This window comes from Ambystoma mexicanum, chromosome 13 (assembly GCF_040938575.1).
Source record: "Ambystoma mexicanum isolate Mex_15411 chromosome 13, UKY_AmexF1_1, whole genome shotgun sequence".
Taxonomy (NCBI): Eukaryota; Metazoa; Chordata; class Amphibia; order Caudata; family Ambystomatidae; genus Ambystoma; species Ambystoma mexicanum.
Window position 1 is genome coordinate 244,198,876 of NC_090938.1, and position 15,044 is coordinate 244,213,919.

Sequence of the window (15,044 nt, forward strand, 5' to 3'; positions counted from 1 at the left end):
AATGTTCGTTTATATTTAAATTACATTTTGAACTATTAAGTAATACTTGTACTATGAGAATGGAGACCAGGAGTTAATCTTGACAAACTGTTATTTGACCTCACTCACCCCCTCAGTTCCCCCTATTTATTAATCTCACCAGGAATACACATGCATATTTTTTTTTTTAAATGAGAGATGTCAATGGTTCAGAACACCAAATTTCAATATGAAAATGGAGCCACCTGGACCCCAAGGACGAAAGAATCCTTAATGCTTGTCTATTCGTAGATCAATCAGCTTCCTTGTGATCAGTGTCCTGAGGCCCCTCTTCACTTCTTGGTTTCTCAGGCTGTAGATTAGGGGGTTGAGCAGTGGGGTTCCCACACAGTAAAGGAGTGAGAGAAGCTTCCCACTGGATCCTGCTCCACCCCTCAGGGTCCCCAAGTACACCACCATGCTGGAGCCGTAGAATAGGACCACCGAGGTCAGGTGGGACCCGCAGGTGGAGAAGACCTTGTGCCGCCCCACCGAAGACTTCATCCTTAGGATGATGGAGAGTATGTTTACATAGGAGAAAAGGATCAATAAGAACGGGAGCAGGATTACAAAGACACCGTTGATGAAAAGTGAGATCTCATTAACATGCGTGTCCCCACAGGCCAACTGCAGCACAGGTGTAAAGTCACAAAAGAAATGGTTAATTTTGTCATTGGCACAATAGGTCACACTAAATGTTAGCAGAATCTGCTCCAAAGCCAGGACAAAGCCGATTGACCATGTGCATGTCACCATCACCACGCAGGTCCGCTGGGTCATGATGGATGTATAGCGCAGCGGGTTACAGATAGCAACGTATCGATCACAGGCCATTACCCCAAGGAGGAAGCACTCCGTTACCCCAAGAGAGGAGAAGAGGAACATCTGTGTTGCGCAAGCAATGAGAGAGATTCTTTGGCCCGGTGGCGTGAAAGTGGTAAGCAGTTTTGGGACAGTCACTGTGGAGAAGATGCATTCGAGGAATGACAGGTTCCTGATGAGGAAGTACATTGGCGTATTCAGGCGGAGATCTGACATTGTGATACTGATGATGAGGGCATTCCCTGCAAGGGTGCACAGATAGGCCATTGTGAAGAGCAGGAAGAGGAATCCCTGGAGTGGTGGTGATAGGTCTGAGAATCCCACCAAGGTGAACGTCATCACTGAGGTCTGATTGCTCGTGGGTGCGATGCTGCTGAAGCTCATCTGAGAGGGGAAAGAGAGCATATAAGTCACAAAGTCACAGGTACATCATGCCAACAGTACGCCAGAGCAAGAAGATCCACAAAGCATTTGACGCAGTGTACAGATATAGTCTGCAAAGGCAGAGAAAAATATTCATGGATGAGTAGATGAGAAGGGTCTGTAAGCTACTGTGCAGTGTCATTGTTTGCTCTTTGCAAATATTAAAAACAATAGTTATTCATCAACAATTTGTATTTTTATCAATTGGTTGTAATGTTCTCCTAATCATTAATGGAAATAATTTAACAGAAAAAAACAATAGTACAACAGACACATGTTGGAGGCTGGGTGAATGGGTGTACGGGCGAATGGATGAAAGGACCAGAGCAGGGCAGAGAGCAGTGGTGAAGAAGCACCAGGACCAGAAATGAATTGCTGGCCAGACATCTGCCTGGATGCACTCTTTTCTGGTAGGTAGGGTGTAACATATAAAGCTGGGTGGCTATAATTCAAAGAGGACCTATATCATCTGCTGAGCACCTCAGAGCTGCACCCTATCCTCTTTGCAGTTCTCACTGATTGCTTGTAAAAGCCGAATGAGCAAGCATGATTTAGTAAAGGGACTTGGCAGCAGCTTTTGTTAGAACCATCCCAAGAGCTTCACAACACGGACCTTTCACATCACAGCTCTCATCGCATTCAGATGATCACTCAGTCACCATTCTGAAATCAGATGCCCCACCCATGAAAATGAACTAAATGCATTCTAACCACCACATATGTTCCCCCTTGGCAATTAAGACCATTTCTATTCTGATACACCTGGAAGCCGAGCTCCTATCTAGACATTTCAACATTTCAAAGCTGAACAACTGCACATCTCTAAAAGCACCTGCTCTCTCAATGACCTATTGCCTTTGTTGTTTATATCACTTAGACCTTCTCTGTAGATCAGGGATCTGCACCCTTTGGCTCTCCATATGTGTTTGATTACAGTTCCCATGATACCTTACTATTAACTATGCTGGCTAGGAATAATGGGAGTAGTAGTCCAGAACTTCTGGGGGGCCAAAGGTTCCAGACACCCTGCTGTCGATTTTCTTTAGCTAAAATGGCTGCCAACACACACAAATCAACCTATCAGCTCTGTTGCAGTTCCTGCCGCCCCTCCCAGCACTTATTCCAACTTATCTTCAAACTATCACTGTTTATTTTTCTCTCTTACAGCCAAATGAGTTCAGAGTACTTTGACATTCCCTTACTTACATAAACTCTCAAATCTTTTCTTTGCGCTTTTTCCAACACCAATGCTATAAACATTTACGCCCCTCTTGTGATCTGTATATACCATATATATATATATATATATATATATATATATATATATATATATATATATATATATCTCATATTCCATCATTAAAGGCTCCTTTCACCTAATCCAAACAGATGTACATTTTTCTATTGTCCAAATAAATACAATGTATAAGCATGGATGAAAGCGTTCCACACAGAAGTTCGAAAAAACAAACAAGCCCATTTGTATTGTTGGCTGACATGTAATGTACCATATGCAGCAATGTGATAGCAAGGGCCTGATTCACACAGCGTTTTCCAATGGAACTGCGCCCTTATAAAATGATGCTATGCATTAGGCCCCATGAGTCTCAATGGACTGCCTCCCACCCACTTTTACCCCACCTCTGATACACTACAAGAACATTTACTGCATTTCAACACTCTCTCCATGATATGGCACCAGAGTTATAATTGCCCTGCCAATGTGCAAGGTGTTAGCCATACCTAACATGCCAGGTTAACGTCTGTCTCACAGAGCAGTCACTCAGTGCTATGCTCATGATGATGCCAGGTGTGCAGTGACATGCCACGCTGTGCTGCAAGTTATGGATTATGCTATGCGCCTCATGAGTACGACCTTAGTAATAGACTCTCAACTTCAGAGAAGAAGGGACGTGGCATTGGAAGCTGTGGTGGGACAAACCGCTACTCAAACCTCACAAGGGTGTCTCTCTACTGCTGCCCGACAATGCTGTCAACAAAAGCTTTTCTCCTGAGCCAGAGACCCCCATCTAGCTATTTGAGGAAGGATGTAGCGGACATTTGGATATTAAACCACTGGGCAAGTTGAACAGCCATCTAAGTATCATTCCTTTCAAAAGGAAGACCGGCTGGTGTGCGTCAAACGCTCCACAGCACCTGCAAAGATGCTTGAAAGTTTGCCAGAAGTGGCATTGTGCTGATTTCAATGTTTACTGGGCATGTTCATTGGATCAAGTCCTCTGAGTCTACATTGCATATGAAGAACGACCAGACTAAATGTGACCGTGTCTTGCCTTTCGAACTTCACCTCTACACTGCATCAGAGGGGTCTCAAGAGCAAATACACAATGTGAAAGGGACTTAGTTTCCTTTTAATTAACATTTAAGATGTTTTATCTTTGTCCCTCAATATTAATCCCAGGGACCAATACAGCATGGCCCTTTCAACGTGTTTATTGATAATCTGCCTAGTTACTGGGTTTTTTGTTAATGTTTTTCCCTCATGAATCATTTGTGTTGTTTTCTCAATTGTCTGCCACATTACTCTAAAGAGCATTGTTCTTATTATTTATTTATTTTGACATTTATAGAGCGCACCAAACCCAGGGGCATCTGGGTGCTAGTTTACATAAGGTTTGCTAATGGGCGAAGAAAGTCAATTCCTAATTAGGAAACATCCTGTTACTCCAACTGTGTATTTCTTACCCAAAATTCATAAAGGTTTTGAACTATTACCTGAGGTACACCCTATCATCAGTGGTATAGGATGGGCCACAAAAGGGCTTTCAGAATATATTGACACAGCGATTAAGCAGAGAGTTCCACTATTGACTTCATACTTGAGCGATTCAACCCAGGTTTTACCAATATTGCATGAGTTCAAAATGGATTTGCAGTTTTTATTAGCAACACTGGATGTTAAATCCCTTTACACTTCCATTGAACAAAGCCTTGCTATTCAAACTGTAGACTTCACTTATCAGAATTTTTCGGCTTCAAATATTGAGCATGTAAATATGCTCAAATAATTTCTTGACTTTACGAATGAAAGCTATTATGCACAAAACAGGGGTGTAGCCATGGGGGCTATGTATGCACCCCCATTAGACAATCTATTCATGGGCTATTTGGAGCATAACTATATATTTAATGACAAAGAATGTCATAGTGAGAATCAGCTCTGGAAAAGGTATAATGACGATGTACTGCTAGTGTGCAATGGAACTTTGGAGAGATTTAACAGATCGATTGAGTATTTGAATGAGAACATGTTTGGGATCCAATTCACAGGACACGTTGATAGTACCTCCATAGACTTTCTTGACCTTACGATTTATGTGTCAGCAGGACTTTTGGAAACTAAAACTTTCAGGAAACAAACTGAAGTGAATTCTACACTATTCGCCAGTAGTTGCCATAAAAGATCAACGATTGCTAATATTCCCATAGGAGAATTCTTTAGAGCAAAAAGGAATTGTAGCAGGGCAGAGACCTATGAACAAGACTGTGATCTGCTAACTAATAGATTTGTAGCAAGGGGGTACTCTAAAGAATGTGTGCGTCAAGCCTGAGAGAAGGCTAAGAGGGAGGTTATGATTAAGCCAAAAAGCAAAAGTATAGCCTTGCGAGAAACAGGGGTTATTTTCATTAACAGATATTCACATGTACCAGATGGTGCTATAAAATTGGCACCTATTGCTGATGGACATGGATTTGACGCACAACATTGAGGACAAACCTAGATTTGTATACACTCGTGCTACGACACTGTAACGCTCACCTGATTCCCACAGAGGCGCTGACCCAAACTGGACTGCTACAGTTGCTTCTATGACTATGATGAGGCGTAGAACTCGGAAGACGCTCTGGGCAGGACCTCCAAATATTGACTGTCTGGCTTGTAAGGTGAGTTTTCTGCAGGTGGAAGAAAAAGGGGTAATTACAAGCTGGTTGGATAAGTTCTCCCACCAATCTTCTGCTTTTCCCACTTCTTGGTTCTCGACTGGTCTCCACGAACTCTCACCTTTGGCTTAGTAAAGCCGAGCTCTCCATCCTGCTTCTGGTGCAGGGGCGCGTGGAATCCAGTTACGTCACTGGATGATTTCAGTGTTTAGGCTCAGTGTCCTTTTGTGGATTGTAATAGTCCTTCAGGTGCCGAGGAGCTGTTGGCGACACCACCCCTGCTGTGCAAGAAGAGGCTCGTGAGTATAGAAGATCTGAGGCCGCTTCTGAAGGAGCACCCTTTTATAATGTCCTTTTCTGTCTCTCAGGTGCCGAGATGCTGTGGGCGATGCCGCCGCTGTTGCACGTGCGGTGGCACGTAAGTATAACTGAATTGTGGCCGTTTCCAAATGGGCGCCTCTGATAATGTCTTTTCCTTCCTTTCAGGTGCCGAAATGCTGAGGGCGATGCTGCCGCTGCTGCGCGTGAAGAAGCGCATAAGTATTACTGAATTGTGGCCACTTCAAAATGGGCACCTCTAATAATGTCTTTTCCTTTCTTTCAGATGCCGAAATGCTGAGGGCGATGCTGCCGCTGCTGCGCGTGAAGAAGCGCGTAAGTATAACTGAGTTGCGAACCCTTCGGCTCAGACACCACTAACAATGTCTTTTGTCTTCCAGGTGCTGGGATGCTGCCGAAGCGAAGGCCGCGGTGAACTCTGGTGTGATCACGGATGGATAAGGTAAGCGAGCGCAGCTGCGAGCGTGTTGCCCGTTTTCTAACCTTATGTCTTTATTTGCAGGTTGTCGGAGACTGAACTCTTGTGGCTGAATTCTGTTGAGTAGATGTTCCTGTGCCTTTTCTTCATCCACAGGTGGCTGCTCGAGAAGCTGAGGGTGTGTCTGGACCTGGAATGCAGGAGCCGACTCGGTGAGCGTCCTGCTGCTGTTGCAGAATAACGCGAAGCACGTGAATTCTATCGGGCGTGGTTTAAATAGTGGAGAAGTGCTTTGGTGCGTATTCTTCCTCCAGCCTCACCCAGGGAAGAAAAGAGTTCCAGTGTCAGAGGATTAGCATCAGCCCCACCCAGGTAAGAAAAGAGTTCCTGTAACAGAGGATTGGTCCCTCCCAGCCAGTGGCTGGGACTTCACCCAGCTTGGATTGTTCTAGGTGAGTATGCAGCATGGTCTGCCACAGGTAAGTCCACCCAATCACTACTGCACACTTTAAGAATATGAGCCCGGCGCCCATGGCGCCGGGACTGTGGTTCCTTATGAGCCTGGCGCCAGAGGCGCCAGGACATGGTCCAAAGGGCCCCTGTAGAGGTCTGCTGGAACCGGGGGTGTGGATGATGAGCCTGCTTCCGGGGACGCTGGGCCAGTCTTGGCTCCTCGGGAGTAGCGCTCATGACAGACACTCAAAAATAGACTATGGGGGTGATTCCGAGTCGGGCGGGAGGGGATACCGGGCACCGGTAAGGAGACCGGTGGCGGTAATCCCCTACTGTCATGATGCCTACCTCCAAGGAGCCAGGCCCAGCCCAGCAACCCCAGAGGCAGACATCATTTTCCCCAAGGACGTCTCAGCGGGCCCAAGTTGGGGCCTTTTGGACGCAGTCCTGGCGCCTTTGGCGCCAGGCTCATTCTGGACCCCAGTCCTGGCGCCTTAGGCGCCAGGCTCATAAAGCAAGACATGTGTGTAAGTGTTTTAATGTGCACTTACCTGAAGCAGACCGTGCTGCTACATCCAGGCCCTCTTGAGGACTGAATGGGACTACTTTATCTTTTGGACTACTTTATCACTCGGGTGTGGCCTGAGGAAGAATACATACCTGAGTGGAAGGATACATACCTTGAACTACTTTACAGGCTATTTAAACCACACCCGAAGAGCAGCACATGCTTCGCATTGTTCTGCATCTAGCAGCTGGACGCTCACCGTGTTTGCTCCTGCATTCGACTTCTGCCACGCCTGCCAGCATCCTGATCACCTACAAAGGAAGAGAAAGAGAGAATAGGAGAAGGAAAAGACTTTACCTGCAAGATCTGCATTCCGGAGTCAGCTCGCCGACGATCCTGCAAAGGAAGACGCTTAATTTAAAAGCACATCGCATCGACCACCGCAGCGCCGCATTCCACTCACCTTCACAGGGCGCCTCCATGTTCAGCAGCGATCACCCGGATTCGCAGCCACGCTTCCACGCCTAGGGAGAAAAAGGCAAGAGCAAAGGTGAGAGAGAGAAGGGAATGAGGAAACCTAAACCTCCATGTTAAGACTTACCTGTTGGGTCATTCCCTCTTCATTTCGGGTCCGCGCCGCATCCAGGTGTTTCCGGACCCCGGCCCCTATGGGGAAAAAGACATTAGCGTCAATGAGCGAATGAAAAGACATTACCCAAAAACGCTCTTCAAGACTTACCTGATTTCTACAGGGATTGCATCTCGGGTCGGTGCCTTTTCCCCGGCATTCCGTACCCCGGCCCCTATGGGGAAAAAGACATTGATATTAGCATATTGATGCAAGGACAAAAGGGGAACCTTTCAAGGAACTTACCTGGAAGCCAAGCAAGTTTGGTTCTCATAAAACCAAGAATCCAGTGAAGTAACTGGATACCAACGCGCCCCTGCATCAGAAGCAGGAAGGAGAGCTCGCCCTTCAAGACCCTAAGGTGAGACACCACGGGAAGCACTGAAGGGTTTCGAGGAGGGTGAGAGGGGAAAGGGGGAGGCTGGTAGCATTCCCCGCAGACAGTTAATACCTTATTCTCGCCTACAGAAGGATACTTTTGCAAGCCTGACAAGCAGGAGTTGGGAGTCCGGTCCAGTCCATCTTCTGAGCCCCGCGCAACACCTTAGAAGAGGTCACAGCAGCACGATCCTGGCCAGCGCCTCCGTGGGAGTCAGGTGAGCGTAACAGAACGTGAAGCCTACCCACAATTTCCCACCCGGGCGCTATGGAGACTTCTGAGACAGACCAGCTGGCCCAGCTGTTGGGGGAATTAAGGGCAGAGGTACACTCAGCTCGCAAAGAGACTAATGCCCTCAAAAGAGAACTCATTCTCTCCAAGGAACAAACTGATGACCTGGCCAAACGATTGCTACAGAGTCAGGCTGGACAAATTCCTTTACCTAGTCCCGGGGGAATTTCCACTTCGTTGGGTTCGAGTAACCCTGTTAAGATCAATCTGCCGGGATCCATGCCTTTAGCACCGCCTGAACGTTTTGCGGGGGACCCAAAGAAATATGCCATTTTTATGAACCAATGTCGCTTACATTTTATATGCAGACCAGGAGCCTTCCCTGATGATGGGACCAAAGTGGCCTTCGTGTTATCGTACCTAAGTGGCTGTGCTGCCGATTGGTCTGTTCCCTTGGTGAACCAGAACGATCCAATTCTCCAGGATTTTCAGGGCTTTCAGGCCATCATGGAAAGGTTGTTCGCTCGACACTCGCAGGGACAGGCCCTTGACAACGAACTGCTATCTCTACAACAAGGTAGTCAAGATCTTTTGTCTTATATAGCCTCCTTTAACAGACTGGTGGTGGAAACCGGATGGCCTGAAAATAAAAGGATCACTTTATTTCACCGGGGCCTGCGCGGAGAGCTAAAAGACATTCTGGCCCAAGTAGTGAATCCACCCCAAGGCTGCGCAGAATATATTGACTTTGTGGTACAACTGGATCACAGACTTCAGAATAGGAAAGCAGATCGGTCCAAGTTTGAAACCCGAGTACCGATCAGAACCCTCATAAACCCCAGGAATACCGAAGCTTCGGAACCTATGCAAATAGGGGAAGTTAAGGGGCCGTTAACTCAGAAGGAACGTGAGAGAAGGCGACAAAAGCAACTATGCCTCTATTGCGGGGCTTCCAGTCACTTTCTTCGTGATTGTCCAGTAAAACCACCTAGGAAGGTGGTTGGTGCCTCTGACAACAACTTAATGGAACCTGTTTCGGGAAACGACCTGGCTCGACAAGCGTAGAGGTCCGCTTGCCGAGCTTGAAAACAAACTCTCTGACCTCGCATTTTGTCTTGCCAATGGTGCTCGTGGATCCAAAAAAGCCCCAACGGTTGCATGCCATCAAAGCATACGTCGACAGCGGAGCTATCGGAAACTACGTGGACCGCGAATTGGTCTCCAGGATGAACCTTCCTCTCCACCCAAAAATAAACCAGGATGTCATTACTACGGTTGATGGTACCGAAATAGCCTCTGGGCCGGTAACGCATTCCACCACAGAAGTGACACTTGTGAGTCAGGATGGACATCGGGAAGCAATAGTGTTTGATATAATCAAGGCTCCACAATTTCAAGTAATCCTCGGAATTCCTTGGTTAGAAACACACAATCCTCGAATAGACTGGCGAGCAAAGAGAATAACTTTTCCAGATTGTGGTCCCACTTGTTATCCTAGAAATCCAGCTATTGGTTTAGCCACAGTAACCCCCGCCACTGTTCAACTACCGGCAGAATACCTTGAATACCAGGACGTTTTTCAGAAAGAACAGGCTAACACGCTACCCCCTCATCGTTCTTACGATTGCCAGATCGATCTAGTTCCCAATGCTCAACCGCCGTGTAGTAGGATTTACGCTCTCACTGAACCTGAAAACCAGCATTTGCGTCAGTATTTGGATCAGTACCTTGCCAATGGCTTTATTCGCCCATCAAAGTCCCCGGTCTCTTCCGCTTTGTTCTTCGTGCCTAAAAAAGAAGGAGACCTTAGAACTTGTATTGACTACCGCGCTTTAAATCAGATAACGATAAAGAATCGTTATCCCCTGCCTCTGATCCCTGAACTTCTTGATCAAGTAAAAGATGCTCGTATATACACCAAGTTAGATCTCCGGGGAGCTTATCACCTAGTGCGTATAAAAGAAGGTGACGAGTGGAAGACAGCTTTCCGCACCAAATACGGGCTCTTCGAATATCAGGTTATGCCCTTCGGTTTGTGCAACGCGCCTGCAGCTTTTCAATTCTTCATGAATGATGTTCTGCGAGAACTTATCGATGTTTGTGTCATCCTATACATCGACGACATCCTGATGTACTCATCTTCTGAGTCAGATCATCGAAAACATGTTCGAGCAGTTCTAGAGAAATTGCGCCAGCACAAACTATCTGCCAAGCTGGAAAAGTGTGTCTTTCATACCACTGAGGTTGAATTCCTCGGATTTGTTCTGACTCCTAAAGGAATTCGAATAAATTCACGAAAGGTGGACGCCATCCTCAAATGGCCATCTCTCGGTTCAGTGAAAGGGGTTCAGAGTATGCTTGGCTTTGCCAACTTCTATCGAAGATTCATCCCGGAGTTTTCACGAATAGTCCAACCCATTACTGCTCTTTTACGTAAGAATAAACATTTTGAATGGACTCCAGAGGCCGAACAAGCCTTTCAAGACCTAAAGACCAAATTCACTTCTGCACCTGTGTTGAAGCACCCGCGTCCTGATCTCTCGTATATTGTTGAAACTGACGCATCCAGTTTAGCCATGGGAGCTGTCCTGTCGCAAAGGGATCCGAAAACTAACCAGCTACACCCTGTAGCCTTTTGGTCCAGGAAATTCTCAGCTCCTGAAATTAATTATGCAATTACCGACAAAGAGTTGCTGGCCATTAAATCTGCTTTTAAGGCTTGGCGTCATTACCTCCTCGGTGCAAGACACACCATCACTGTAATTACGGATCACAGAAATTTGCAGTATTTAAAGACGGCCAAAGCCCAATCTTCACGACAACTCCGATGGGCTTTATTCTTTGCAGAATTTGATTTTGTAATTACCTATCGCCCTGGCTGCAAGAATGGCAAAGCGGACGCCTTATCCCGAATTAGCATGGAAGAACCCAATTCGTGTTTAGAACCTGTGCCGATAATACCTGAACAAAGAATCTTAGGTTTGACTTCATTGCAAACCATCGAGGACGTTGAAACTCGAGTCAAACTACTTTTTGACCCTTCAGCCTTACTGGAATGGACTCAAAAGGGTCCCCACTTAACCGTTAAGGATAACTTACCGTACTTCCAAGAGCGGTTATTTCTGCCAAGTAAGGAATTGCAAGAACTAGTTATTGCTCATTATCATGAATCGCTAATGGAAGGACACCCTGGTATCGCTAAAACGGAAGAAAAGATCAAACGCCAATTCTGGTGGCCTTCTTGGAGAAAAGCCATAAAGTCTTTTGTGATGTCTTGCGGAGTTTGCGCCCAAAATAAAGGTCAAAGGAACAGGCCAGCCGGCCTACTTCAACCCTTGAAGATTCCACCGGCACCTTGGCACACCTTGTCTATGGACTTCATTACGGACCTGCCTCCGTGTGGTGGTTACAACACTATCCTAGTAATCGTGGATCTGTTCTCCAAAATGGCCCACTTTATCCCTCTAAAAGGATTGCCTTCAGCTTCCATCCTGGCCAAGGAATTCCTGGAGAATATAGTTCGAATACATGGTTTCCCTTCCGTACTAGTCTCAGATCGCGGAAGTCAATTCATTTCCCATTTTTGGAGGAAGTGTTGCCAACTAGCACAAATAGATATGCGATTATCCACCAGCCACCACCCCCAGACTGACGGACAAACCGAGAGGACAAATCAGACTCTCGAGCAATATCTTCGGTGCATGTTGCACCAATCCGAGTACAATTGGAAAGACATTCTTTGGATCGCAGAATATGCATACAACAATTCTATGCATTCTGGAACCGGTCAAACTCCTTTTTATACTTTGTATGGTCACCATCCTCGAACCTCTGACCTAGATCCACCTCTGACCCTGGAAATGCCCGCAGTAAATCATCTGCATTCCACAATAACCCGAGCCTTCAAAGAAGCTACAACTCATTTACAGCAAGCCAAGAAAAAGTACAAAGAAAACGCTGATTTGCACCGAAGTAAAACACCTCCTTACCAAGTAGGAGACCAGGTTTGGCTAGCAACTAGACATTTATCTCTCAAGGGCCCACGAACTTTCAATCCCAGATTCATTGGGCCTTACCCCATCAAAGCCATAATCAACCCAGTGGCCTTTAAACTGGATTTGCCTTCCAACATGCGTATTCATCCCGTTTTTCACGCATCACTTTTGAAACCGGTACAACCAGGAACCCGACTGTCCAAGCCTCCAGATCCTATTCAAATTGATGGGGAATTAGAATTCGAAGTGAAAGACATTTTAGACTCCAAAATGTTAAAGTCAAAACTCTTCTATCTTGTTGACTGGAAGGGTTATGGACCTGAGAGATCGTGGGAGATCGTGGGAGCCTAGTAACCATATTCATGCACCTCGATTAATACGAAGGTTCCACCGTAGATTCCCGAACAAGCCAAAACCCCCGGAGGAAACAACCTTGGGAGGGGCCTTGTGGGGGGGTACTGTCATGATGCCTACCTCCAAGGAGCCAGGCCCAGCCCAGCAACCCCAGAGGCAGACATCATTTTCCCCAAGGACGTCTCAGCGGGCCCAAGTTGGGGCCTTTTGGACGCAGTCCTGGTGCCTTTGGTGCCAGGCTCATTCTGGACCCCAGTCCTCGCGCCTTAGGCGCCAGGCTCATAAAGCAAGACATGTGTGTAAGTGTTTTAATGTGCACTTACCTGAAGCAGACCGTGCTGCTACATCCAGGCCCTCTTGAGGACTGAATGGGACTACTTTATCTTTTGGACTACTTTATCACTCGGGTGTGGCCTGAGGAAGAATACATACCTGAGTGGAAGGATACATACCTTGAACTACTTTACAGGCTATTTAAACCACACCCGAAGAGCAGCACATGCTTCGCGTTGTTCTGCATCTAGCAGCTGGACGCTCACCGTGTTTGCTCCTGCATTCGGACTTCTGCCACGCCTGCCAGCATCCTGATCACCTACAAAGGAAGAGAAAGAGAGAATAGGAGAAGGAAAAGACTTTACCTGCAAGATCTGCATTCCGGAGTCAGCTCGCCGACGATCCTGCAAAGGAAGACGCTTAATTTAAAAGCACATCGCATCGACCACCGCAGCGCCGCATTCCACTCACCTTCACAGGGCGCCTCCATGTTCAGCAGCGATCACCCGGATTCGCAGCCACGCTTCCACGCCTAGGGAGAAAAAGGCAAGAGCAAAGGTGAGAGAGAGAAGGGAATGAGGAAACCTAAACCTCCATGTTAAGACTTACCTGTTGGGTCATTCCCTCTTCATTTCGGGTCCGCGCCGCATCCAGGTGTTTCCGGACCCCGGCCCCTATGGGGAAAAAGACATTAGCGTCAATGAGCGAATGAAAAGACATTACCCAAAAACGCTCTTCAAGACTTACCTGATTTCTACAGGGATTGCATCTCGGGTCGGTGCCTTTTCCCCGGCATTCCGTACCCCGGCCCCTATGGGGAAAAAGACATTGACATTAGCATATTGACGCAAGGACAAAAGGGGAACCTTTCAAGGAACTTACCTGGAAGCCAAGCAAGTTTGGTTCTCATAAAACCAAGAATCCAGTGAAGTAACTGGATACCAACGCGCCCCTGCATCAGAAGCAGGAAGGAGAGCTCGCCCTTCAAGACCCTAAGGTGAGACGCCACGGGAAGCACTGAAGGGTTTCGAGGAGGGTGAGAGGGGAAAGGGGGAGGCTGGTAGCATTCCCTGCAGACAGTTAATACCTTATTCTCGCCTACAGAAGGATACTTTTGCAAGCCGGACAAGCAGGAGTTGGGAGTCCGGTCCAGTCCATCTTCTGAGCCCCGCGCAACACCTTAGAAGAGGTCACAGCAGCACGATCCTGGCCAGCGCCTCCGTGGGAGTCAGGTGAGCGTAACACCTACTGCCCGATTCCGAGGTCCCCTAACGGGACCCGTAAGGTATGTTTGGTCGGACCAAACGTACCTTACGGGTCCCGTTAGGCGACCAGGGTGCAAATAACGGGCTTGCCAATCACGAGCCCGTTATTTGCGCCCTCCCCATTCCCATTGAGCCCTATGGGGGCTCAAATGGGAATGGGGAATGGTTTGGTCAATGGGGACTTACCGGTCCCTCCAGGGTCGGAATGGACCGGTAAGTCCCCATTGAACCAAACCGGAGTCGATACCAGTATGGGAGGCAGCCATGGAGCTAATTGCTCCATGGGTACCACCATACTCGGAATGACCCCCTATATCCATCTTTCTTGAAACCAATCATTGAAATTGAGAGTGGTAGTGATTGGTTAAGATCCCTGCCGAGCGGTTTTCATAAATGTGGAATGTGCAGCGTATGTAGGTATGCATTATGCAACACCACAACGTTTATATGTCACAGAGGAATCAAACAGAGATACAAGACTTTATCAATTGCAGATCCAAATACATAGTGTATGCGATTCTTTGTGTCTGTAATAAGGTGTACATCGGTAGTACTATCCGCGAACTGTGCATACGAATAAGAGAGCACTGGTACAGTCTGGGGATTCAAGATCCGAAACTGCTGTTAGCAGAACATTCTATGGTGAGACAGGAAGCAAGCATTATGCTTTTCTTCTTTATTACTGCTCCCAAAGCAATTCAAAATATAAAAACATTTCTCTTTTTTTAAAACTTGGTAACATTTTTTGTTTCATTCCAGAACATCTGGAAGTAGAACACAAACAGGGTATCATAGTTTGAAACCTTGCAGGAAAATGTCTCCAAAAACTACCAGTCCCCACAATCCTCTCTGCTCTTAGTTCTGGTCTGCTCTCTTTACCCAATAATGCTCTATATATATCTATAAGAGAGGCCCCCTATGAGACCAACTCCTCTTTCTTTGTTGCTGTCCCACAGATGACTACCTTTCTATTGTTTATCACGATTTTGTTGTGGTAGTTATAGAGGGATACAAGATGTTATGCACGTATAGATT

At 46.8% G+C, this 15,044-nt stretch overlaps 1 protein-coding gene across 1 annotated transcript in view; it reads right to left on the reverse strand.

The window, feature by feature from the left end:
• Positions 1 to 249: 249 nt before the first annotated feature.
• The window catches only part of LOC138520297 (olfactory receptor 10A4-like), a 43,715-nt gene continuing 28,920 nt past the window's right edge, over positions 250 to 15,044 (reverse strand). The window contains exon 2 of the mRNA XM_069632739.1: positions 250 to 1,224. Within this exon, the coding sequence (XP_069488840.1) occupies positions 250 to 1,224 (975 nt within the window). The remainder of the gene's footprint in view (positions 1,225 to 15,044) is intronic.